The sequence below is a fragment of the Myotis brandtii genome, unplaced genomic scaffold, assembly GCF_000412655.1.
Source record: "Myotis brandtii unplaced genomic scaffold, ASM41265v1 scaffold168, whole genome shotgun sequence".
NCBI classification, from domain to species: Eukaryota; Metazoa; Chordata; class Mammalia; order Chiroptera; family Vespertilionidae; genus Myotis; species Myotis brandtii.
In genome coordinates, this window is record NW_005356173.1 from 1,246,602 (window position 1) to 1,258,335 (window position 11,734).

An 11,734-nucleotide genomic window follows, 5' to 3' on the forward strand; every position below is an offset into this window, starting at 1 on the left:
TGACCAGTCATTCCCAGTCTTTCTGCTGTTAGGGTCAGTTTGCATATTACCCTTTTACTATATAGGATAGAGGACTGGTGCACGGGTGGGGGCTGGCTGGTTTGCCCTGAAGGGTGTCCTGGATCAGGGTGGGGGTCCCGCTTGGGTGCCTGGCCAGCCTGGATGTCGGGCTGATGGCTGTTTGCAGCTGGTCACAACCCCTTCAGGGTGGGGGTCCCCACTGGGGTGCCTGGCCAGTCTGAGTGAGGGGCTGAGGGCCGTTTTCAGGCTGGCGGGCAACTGAGGCTCCCAGCCTCTTTTTTTTCTTTTTTTTTTATTCTGGGATTTATTTACCTTCTATAGCTGTCACTGGAGCTGAGAGCCGGCTCTAGCTCTGAGGCCGTGGCTGGCTGAAAGCAGGTATCTGGGTTTGTTTAGCCTCTATAATTGAAACTCTGTTGCCATCACTGGCCTCTCTAAGCTCTGAGCCTGCTGGCGGCTGAAAGCAGGTTTCTGGGTTTGTTTAGCTTCTATAATTGCAACATTGTTGCATCCGGAGCTCAGAGCTGGGCTGCGGTAGGCGGGGAACCTTGGCTTCCTCCGTCACTGGAGCAAGCAAGCCTCCTGTTCACTTCAGCTGCGTGGCTGCCAGCCGCCATCTTTGTTGGCAGTTAATTTGCATATCGCCCTGATTAGCCAATGGGAAGGGTAGCGAAGTTAAGGTTAATTAGCATGTTTGTCTATTATTAGATAGGATAAGACATTCTATTCAAATGTCAAACAAAAACCAATTTCCCATTATTCTGACTGGGAAAAATTATATTCAAATTCAGATCCTGAGTCTCCTAAAATATCAGCCATTATGAGATATAAAAGGTGAGCGATTTTCTGTGACTGTAGGTAACATTTATAGCATCTTATACTTATCCAGAGGAGCACGGATTAAAGAAGTTAGACATACTACCCTTACCTATCAAGAACAGTCTTCAAAAATTTGGATATGGCCATGCTTTTGAATCAATTATCAATGTTTTCTATAAAATTTTATTTTTTAAACTGGGACTCAGTTGCTATTACTGCTTGTCAACAGATTGCATTGGGCCTTTGGGCAAGACTTGCAAATACCTTGCACAAGGTATTTATCATCCTTGGGAATGAGTGTCAGTATCACCATCAGTGGGATAAGTCAGCGTGATAACCAAACTCTCTACTTTCCCATTGCCATCTTGTCACTCCCTTCCACCCCCAATCTGGGGTGCAATATTGGGCCAGACCAATGACATGAAAGCTATTTACAGGACAGGGGATTGAGCCACGATAGAACACTGAAGAACCAAGGTGATCAGGTAGTAGAAAATTAGCCAGGGTATAGGTGGCCTGGGAATATGAGAATATCATCCTTTGTGCTATAAGGGAGTACTATGGCATTCCACAAGGCCATGTTCTAGATAGGGGTGAAAATAACCCTAGTCATAAGTCAGGAGTAGGACTCTAGTTCTAAGTTCTGATTTTATCTTCTCTGTTAATCCTGCCAAATCTGGATGAATACAGTATGGTACATGACAGTGGTTCAAGTATATGGAAACATGATGTGGGCCTAAGATCTCAGTTATAAAGGCCCCAATAGGCCCTGATCGCCAGCCAGGCCTAGGAACCCAACTCGTGCACCAGGCCTCTAGTTTTAGGATAAAATGTTACACAACAATAGATAACTCTACCATTGACCCTTGAACAACGTGGATAGATTTGAATTGCAGGGGTCCACTTATATGTGGATTTTTTTTCAATAAATATATTGAGATCTGCAATAATTTGAAAAAAATAGCAAATTATGTAGCCATAAAATACAGAAACTTTAAGAAAAAGTTAGGTATGCCACAAGTGCATAAAATATATGTAGATATCAGTCCATTTTATCATTTATTACCACAAAATATACAAGTCTATTATAAAAAGTTAAAATTTATCAAAACTGTACATGGAGCTATTTGCAGTCAAAAGGAATGTAAACAAACATAAAGATGTAGTATTAAATCACAAGTGCATAATATTAACTATAGCACATAATGTAATACTATAATAATCTCCTAGCTACCAACTGTTTCATCAATTATACTAGGCTTCCATAAGGCAATCGTATTGCTGCTTCTTTGTTATCAATGTGTGAATTATCATGCCTGTCAATAAATATAAATTTCTTTTTTACATTATCTTTCCCTTTTTGATGTCTAGTGTAATACATATAATATCTACAGTGTTGTGTATCATATAAGACAATATTGATGTAGGTACTGACAGACAGATGAGATGGTTCATCTTGCAAACAGAAGATCTAGACTTACAGTATCAATAATACAGTAATGCAAATGTATTTTCTCTTCCTTATGTTTTAATTAATATTTTCTTTTCTCTAGATTACTTTATTATAAGAATACAGTCTATAATGATACAACATACAAAATATGTGTTAATGACTATGTTATTGGTAAGGTTTCGAGTCAACAGTAGGCTATTATCAGTTAAGTTTTGGGGGAGTCAGAAGTGATAAGACAGATTTTTTGACTGTGCAGTGTCAGTGCCATGACCCCTGCACTGTTCGAGGGTCCCCTGTACCACAGACTGCAAGATCTGGGGTATAAAATATTCTGTTTAAAAGCTGACAAATCAGCCCTACCCAGTTTGCCTCAATGGGTAGAGCATCAGACTGTGGATCAAAGGGTCCCTGGTTCGATTCCTGTCAAGGGCATGTATCTCAGTTGCAGGTTCCTTCCCAGCTGCAGGCTCCTCCCTGGCCCGGCCCTGGTCCTGGAACATGCATGAGGCAACCAATGGATGTATTTCTGTCACATTGATATTACTCTCTGTCTTTCCCTCTCTCTTCTACTCTCTCTAAAAATCAATGGAAAAATATCCTCAGATGAGAATTTAAAAAATAAATCAAATACTTTATATTTTAGTATTCTCAGAAATTAAACAGGCAAACACATTTAACATTTTGTATAGTCATATAAACCTAAGTTTTTTTCTGTAAGTCAAGGACATATCTACTGAGGGAAAATGTTGTATGAATAAATGTTGACTACAAAATCAACTTTATAATTTTATGGTTTTAACAAACCTTTAGCATTTTCAAATTCTTTTTTATTTTACTTTATCAGAGCCCCAGTTTCAGCTTCATTGAAACCCAGACCAGATGGGAGAAAGAAAAGTGCCTTTGAAAGTGAAGATAACCTCCTTTAATTTGTAACACAGCAGCTTAAAGATGGTTTAAATCGGAGATAATGGCTTATACGAATTGTGTGTAATGCTGCATTAACTTGTTGTCATTATCATTATTAAAACCGTAGCTAAACATTCGCCCTGACCTATATGGAGTACATGAGCTCTATCAAAGATATCATCAGTGCCTTCCCGGGAGAGATCCAAAAAGTTCAAAGCAGTTGTTCTCATCAATACATGAAAACTTGATTGTACTACATCATCTCATAACTATGCAAAGTAGTAGTTAGAAGATGCAGCTAACCTTACTTTCTAAATTAAACCTCAACAGATAAAAATTAACATTGAGGTTAAAAAAATAAAGCAAAAAACATAAGAGAAATTCATCAAAAGGTATTAACTCAAAATTTTCTTTTATCCCTGACCCCATTTTATTGTATTGGGAAATGAAAAAGCTGGTTCCCCCTTATTTTTTGTTATTTCCTCATCTGGGATGGAGTGATGAAATCAGCACTTCCAGTGTTGGCAGCCAGCCGCATTTAACAGAGGAGGAGAAAAGTCACATCTGGCCAGATCTTCCACTTGTTTCTGAGTGCTTGTTCCTGCCTCTCCCGCTGTTTCTTCCCCTCCCGAAAATACGATTAATAACTATGAATTTATAAAACTCTGCATTGTAAGCAAGGCTGAGAGGGCTTTCCATCTCAGTGAGGTTGAGGTATGGAGTTAATGAGAAGTGAGACTGTGGGGAATGAATAGAAACATGACAATGTTAAAGTAATTGAGCATGAATATCAAACACTGACTTGGGAACAGTCTCCCTTTGCTGATGGGAAAGTCTGATCAGCTGGGGGGCAGATAGGATGTGCATTGAGCTACATTCACTGCCAGCCCCGGGATTTCTATCAGAACAGCCTATTCTACTTTATAAAACTGGTACCTTTGCTTCCTCACCCTGAATCATATTTTCCTTCTTTTTCTTCTCTTTCCTTCTACCCTCCCTCCCACCTTCTTCCCGTCCTTCCTTCCTTTCTCCCTCCCTTCCTTTCTTCAAAAGGCCTCCTTTTTCTTCTTTTTTATTTTATCTCACCCATCCCCAAGCCTTATAAAGAATTTAAAATTTTAATATTTCAGTAACTGCTGTTTCTTTTAAAAATATGTGTAATTTTCTAATTAGTTCAGAATAACATACATGACGGTATTGTGGCTAGAATTGCTGACACTATAATTTTTATTTTTAAAACTCTGTGTTGTCCTCTAAAGCCAGTGAAAGCTTGAATAATTGATCGCTATAATACTCCTATGTGCCTTCCATCATTCTCAATTAGATCATTTGCATGTTCTTCTTTGCCAGCAAGAATCACTAGAAGACTTTCACAATAGCAGTAACAATATGAAAACTTTAAGCTGTATGTTATTATTAATTTCAAGTTGTAATGAATAATTTTCTTTAGAATAGGCTAACAATAGTTTCAAAAAGCTAAAATATTTTCAATAAACTAAATATAATAAACAGGTTTATTCAGAACAGGGTAATAATATTTTTTAAAAACTAAATATTGAAGGAAAAAACTGTGGCTCTATAATTATGCATTTTTATAAAAACTCATTTACAAAGATATTTTTATTAGTTTACAAGGTAAAAAATGGATAAAAATGTAAATCAATTGGGAATTGGTTAAGTAAAATATAGTTCGCTCATTAAATGAAATAAAAAGTGATTTGTGAAAAATAGATAGCAACTAATGAGGATGTAGGCAATAACAGTATATTGTTAAAATAGCCCATAAACTATAAATGTTTTTTAAAAATATGTGCTTAAAGTACTAAGCATTAATGCTTATCTGGTGGTGACTGAATTTCTAAACTTGTATTTCTATTTGCCATTCTCTAAATTTCCATTTGAATGTATATCATAATTGATATAAATTTTAAAAAATAAACCAATTAGTTTCTCAATCCCTATACATACCCAAAGGAAACCAGGAAAAACATAGGAAAAGCAATCATATGAGAAATATTTTAAATATAGAATTATGTCTTACCTTAACAGTGTAGTATTCTCTAACTTCAGGCCTAATAGAATCAAAGTCTCCACTGATGAATTCAGGCAAAAAGCTGAAAGAAAGAGTTCTGAGTCAACTAATTAAGACTACTTACTTGTTAATCTTTAAAACTATGATTATAAGGACCAAAAGAAAAAAGGAGTCTATTTTTACAGTGAATGGGATGTCAAATTTCACTCTTGGTTACAATATATATGACTGGGGTACTCCACATAACCAAGTAATTAATCAACTTAAACACACTATCAGTCAGTATTTATCATGCTTCAATAAATAAAGATTAAAGAAGATTATTACTTTAAAAAACTTCCAGGTCAACAACCCTAAAACAAAGACTCAATCTTTGTATATTACCTTTTACATATATTCAAACCTTTATAGTATTGTACCCTCACAGAGGCTCAGAACTCTCAACAGATTCGAACAGAGTACATGAGGAGGAGGAGGCATTCTTTGCAGAGCAGGAGTCAGTTCAAAGACATTTTCCATGTAACCTATTGATGTATTTCTAGAAACAGGAATCTTCTAGATAGGTTTGAAATACTACAAAGGTCACCGTTGCTAAATACAGGGCGAGGATTCCCAAAAGTGGATGTTCTAATTCTATCACAATTATCTCATTTCTCTTTTCTACCATTTAAATTTTTTTCAGAACTCATTTCAGAGATCTTACCTTACTCTGTCTACATAAGCCATGCTTGATTTATTTATTTTTTTATATAACATGTGGTAGAATTTCTTTGCACTTGGAACACCTAACTGTGGAAAAATAAAACTTCTCTGGATTTCTTAATGCTCTGCAAAAAGCCTTAGCCTCAAGAGCCTCAAGAAGGTATATGATGTAAAGAAGGGAATGTTTGCTTCCAAGTCCTCCAGAAATATTCTATTCTACACCCATCATAAGAATTAGATCTGTAACCATTTATCTAGTTAATTGTTCTGATTCAAAAGAAAAATAAAACTTCAAAATGTATTCTCAAGAGGGCCAAACTGTTACATAATGGAGACAGGTACTTTATCTCCCTGTGTATTACATGTCAAAACAGATAAAACCCCAAAACTTGGAGACATCTCAAGGTCATAAAAGCCAAGATATAGGAGACTATCCGGCTCCTAGAGAAATTTTTTACTGATGATGAATATGAAAAACTCAATACTAACATTGTCCTTTTGCATAATTTTTAACTTCTTAACTCAATTGGAAATATTACTTCTTAGGTCTAAACCAGAGATTTTTCAACCTGTGCCATCAGAATGTTTAGAACATGCAATACCTGACTATTAGAGGGCACCGACCCCTTTTTCCTTAGACTGTCAAGTAAAAAAATAACAGCCAAAACAATAGCTGACCCTTCAGTGTGAATGAGTAAAAATTTTACCTATTTTTTTTGTCAGATCGGCAAAAATATAACATTTTTTGATATGCCAGTAATTAGTTTATGAGATTGAAAAGGTTGAAAATTGCTGGTCTAACCCGTGGTCGGCAAACTGCGGCTCGCGAGCCACATGCGGCTCTTTGGCCCCTTGAGTGTGGCTCTTCCTAAGCCTTAGGAGTACCCTAATTAAGTTAATAACAATGTACCTACCTATATAGTTTAAGTTTAAAAAATTTGGCTCTCAAAAGAAATTTCAATCGTTGTACTGTTGATATTTGGCTCTGTTGACTAATGAGTTTGCCGACCACTGGACCTAATCTAACTATCTGTGTTGGACCAACTCTTCCTTGAACTGTGTCTTCCTAGGACTAAATGGTAAGAGGAAGTTCTACTTCACAGATCTGTGCTGCATAAGCTGCTTCGTTTGTTTGTTTGATTTTTGTTAACCAATAATGATTGCTTTTTTCAATTTTTAGTAATTGATGAAAATTTTATATTAGCTGATTCCAGAACTATTTGCTGAATATCAACCACGCACAAATGACAACAGTTCATTTCAGAATAAGACAGAATTGGGAAGTAAAGTACCTAGGCTTTTAAATCACTTTGCCTGATTTCAACAATTTCTCATCAACTTTTCTTCTCAAAATATCTGCATGGCCAGTACCCAATTTACTTCTTCATGTGAGGCAGACATTTAAACTTAGGACTCTGGTTCTATGCAGCTGAATTATACTACTTCCTAATAAGACTGATTTATATGGCTCTACAAACTTTAGTACCTCAGATATCTAGAATCCATTTGGCAGTTTCCAAATATGATATTGATTTTGACAATAAAAATGAAAAATAAAAACTGACATATACAGGCAGCTAAATGTCCTGCTATGATATATCATTTAAAAGAGAATGAGATCCCTTTTTAATGTATACTATGAATAACAAAAGAAGGCAATCATGAAAATTCACTTATCTTTTCATATAAAACATTAACAGGAAAATTAGATAAAAGATAACTAACTTTGGCTAACTTTTAATATAATTTTATCTAATATAACAAATGAACCAGAATGCTGAATTCTAAGAAGACTCATGCCCAAAATACTCCTAGTATACAAGACTAAAATTATTAATACCTTTTCATCATATAAAATACTAGTTTTTGATACTTTCTAAAATGTACTTTCAGACACCGAACTTGATAGCCATCTCACATTTCCTGGAGTGCAGCTGGTACCATGGTACCTGGCGTTCTGAAGAAGTAAGTATTGGGGATGACACTTCACAGATGCAGAGGAACTACATTATGACAAAAAAGGCAGTTCACACGGGAAGATTATTTTTCAGAACTCTTTGAGAACTGACTTCACATAGCAACTGACTAAGGGTATATGGACTGTGTAACTACTGATTGCATTTCTGTCTCCTGTTGACACAGATCAGATCAGTATGCCTCCTTCTGCCATCCTCAATCTACGCGCACTGACTTGTTTTCCAAACACTCCAAAGTGGCATGGGCTCCTTTATATTTACATTTAACTTTTACAGCACTTGCCACACCCACTTGACAAAATAAGAGTCCAAAAAGGGCTGCCATTAGTTTATGAGATTTAAGCTCCATTACCTGTAATAATCAAGAAGAGGTTGATAGTTATAAAATATGCCTAAACATAATGTGTTAGACTACAACTACTCTTTCATAAGTCATTTCCTAAGACTCCGTGGAAGGATGGATATCCCTCCACAGAACCTTCCTTGCTCCCACAGAGAAAAGCAATCCTGTATAACTTATAAAGCCCTAAATCCATAACTTTCCATCACATTCTAAGCAACTTCTATAAATATCTTTTAGCTTCTACTACTGTAAGTTCTTTGTAGCAGGATCTCTGACTGATCTTGGTGTTCCCCAGAGCACCAAGCACACACATGTTGATAATAATGGAATAGATGAATGGGGTAGAGGAGGAGAAGGGTGGGAAGTAATGAGGGGATTAAGGAAAGAAGAGGGAGTGGCAGGAAAAAGGAGAAAGGAAAAAGGGTCGAGGGAGAATGGGAAAGAAGATAGGAAGAAGGGGAGGGAAGGAGAGAGGAGGAGATGGAAATGGTCAAAAGGGAAGAGAAAGGCAAGGAGAGGGAAGGAAGAGGAGATGGAGAGTGAAAAAGAAGAATGAGCAAAGAAACATTTATTTAAAAATTTCTATTATGCCTGTCTCCCTACTTCCTGGCTTGTCCAAATTATTTCACCTTTCTGAGCCTCACTTCTTCATATGTAAAATGAGGACAATTTGGAGTGGTATGAGGATTAATATATGTAAAGCACTTAGAGAATGCCTGGCATACATCAAGCATGATTTAAGCTATTTGGGTAAAATAACAGTTATTACTAGACAAACTAAGTAATTTGCCATAGTCTACAACGAGGATAATAAGAGCTAGAACCAAACTCCAAGCACAGGCAGCCCAATCTTTGTTCTTTAATGGCCAAGTCTACAGCCTCTCACCAACACGCATGCAGGAAATGGATAAGAGTTTCTCGTGGAGAAAGCTCTGGACATAAACACATTATCCCCTCTGCTAATTTTATTTTATTTTTTTCACTTAGTGAAGACCATGTGTATTTTAGCTGACAGCTTGAACCCTGAGTTCATAAAGATAACAAGAATCATGGGACCGAAAAAGAAAAAGAAAGAAAAAACAATTAGCAAAAGAAAAACATTAAAGCACAAAAGCTCTTCATTGATGTTATTATGCCCATAGTTACCTATACTTATAGAATTCTCCAACACTGTTACCTATAACACTCTGGAGATAGGAAAGGAACTAGTACTTTTTGGATGCAGGCATGTCTTCTTTCAAAGGCTCTGGTATGGGTATGGTGGCGGGGGAGTACCCATAATGAACAACAATAAGAAAACCATAAACATTTTATATACATGCAAAAAGGCAAACACAATGATAAAATGTTTAGACTAAAGAAATCATGTGAAATAAAAAGTAAAACTTACTAGTAATATATGTAAAAAAATAATTTTACTTGCCTTGAGCAGATGCCCTAATTTTTCTTTCCTTTGTGATGGCACTAACTAAACTAAAATGATAAGAGGTTCACTTCCAGAATGTATTATTCAGGATATTATTTATATGTGTGTGTTTGTGTATTTATATAGCATAGAAAGGATATATGTTTAACTGGAGGAAGGAAAAATGTTGGGGTCCAGCCCCAGCAGGTCCAGGGGTCCCCAAAGGTGTGGATGGAGTTGGCGAAGAAGGAATGACACAGAGACAGCGTTCAGTTGATCAGCAGCCTAGCCAGGATCTCTAGCCAAGTTCTGTCCCCCTCTGCTAATTTTATTGATCATTGATAATTTGGTCAAACTCTAATTTTGGAAAGATATCACTGAGGCTGAAAAACAATGTTTGTGCTGGTTGCTGTAGGAAGGATAGGATTTTTATTAAAAGAATTTTGATTAAAGAACTATGTTAGTAGTTCTGGAAGTGATAGTCATAGAAATTAGACAAGAAGAAGAAATAAAAGGCATCCAAATTGGAAAAGAAGACGTAAAACTGTCATTCACAGATGACATGATACTGTACATAGAAAACCCTAAAGACTCCATCAAAAAATTATTAGACTTAATAAATGAATTCGGCAATGTAGCAGGATGCAAAATTAATGCCAAGAAATCAATGGCATTTTTATATACCAATAGTGAACTTACAGAAAGAGAGACTAAACAAACAATCCCATTTACCATCGCACCAAAAAACGTAAGATACCTAGGAATAAATTTAACTAAGGAGGTAAAAGACCTGTACTCGGAAAACCACAGGACACTGAAAAAAAGAGGTAGAGGAAGACATAATCATATGGAAGAACATACCGTGTTCATGAATTGGTAGAATCAACATCATTAAAATGTCCATACTGCCCAAAGCAATCTATAGATTCAATGCACTCCCCATTAAAATACCAAGGCATATTTCACAGACCTAGAATGAACTCTCCAAAAATTCATTTGGATAAAAAAAAACCCTGAATAGCTGCAGCAATTTCGAGAAAGAACAACAACGTATGAGGGATCTCAACATCAGATATCAAGCTGTATTACAAAACCACTATTTTCAAAACTGCCTGGTACTGGCACAAGAACAGACATATAGACCAATGGAATAGAATAGAGAACCCAGAAATCTACCCAAACCATTATGCTCAATTAATATTTGACAAAGGAGGCAAGTACATACAATGGCATCAAGACAGTCTCTTCAATAAATGGTGTTGGGAAAATTGGACAGATACTAATATTTTTCCCCCTCCAGGTTCTCAGCTGTTGCGGGAGTTGAAAAAGATGGATGACAAAGCCCTTTTGGTGGAAGTACAGCTTTTAGAAAGCAAAACATACCATGCCCTCAGCAACTTGCCGAAAGCCCGAGCTGCCTTAACCTCTGCTTGAACCACAGCAAATGCCATCTACTGCCCCCCTAAATTGCAGGCCACGTTGGATATGCAGTCAGGTATTATTCACGCAGCAGAGGAGAAGGACTGGAAAACTGCATACTCATATTTCTATGAGGCATTTGAGGGTTATGACTCCATTGATAGCCCCAAGGCCATCACCTCTCTGAAGTACATGTTGTGCAAAATCATGCTCAACAGCCCAGAAGATGTCCAGGCTCTGGTGAGTGGGAAGCTTGCACTGCGGTATGCGGGGAGGCAGACAGAAGCATTAAAATGTGTGGCCCAGGCTAGCAAGAACAGGTCACTCGCAGATTTTGAAAAGGCCCTGACAGATTACCGGGCAGAGCTCCGGGATGACCCAATCATCAACACACACTTGGCCAAGCTGTATGATAACTTACTGGAACAGAATCTGATCCGAGTCATTGAACCTTTTTCCCGAGTACAGGTAAGAACCCTCCTGGGGACTCGAGCCCCTCTCTGGCTAGGCATTGCCATTGCAGCCCCTCCTTCCCCACACCTGTCCACAACAGGAACTCACTTCAAGGATGTGCCTGGTGGGCAGAGACCACCAAGAGGTTGGGATTCTTTTTTAAGAAATTTTACTTACTGATTTTTGAGAAAGAGAGAAAAGCATC

At 37.1% G+C, this 11,734-nt stretch overlaps 1 protein-coding gene across 4 annotated transcripts in view; it reads right to left on the minus strand.

Annotated features, from left to right (window-relative positions):
* The window catches only part of TPK1 (thiamin pyrophosphokinase 1), a 289,105-nt gene that overhangs the window by 151,953 nt on the left and 125,418 nt on the right, over positions 1-11,734 (minus strand). For all 4 annotated transcript variants that reach the window (XM_014536881.1, XM_005862817.2, XM_014536880.1 and 1 more), the window contains one exon: positions 5,241-5,313. In XM_014536881.1, coding sequence (XP_014392367.1) covers positions 5,241-5,313 — 73 coding nt within the window. The remainder of the gene's footprint in view (positions 1-5,240; positions 5,314-11,734) is intronic.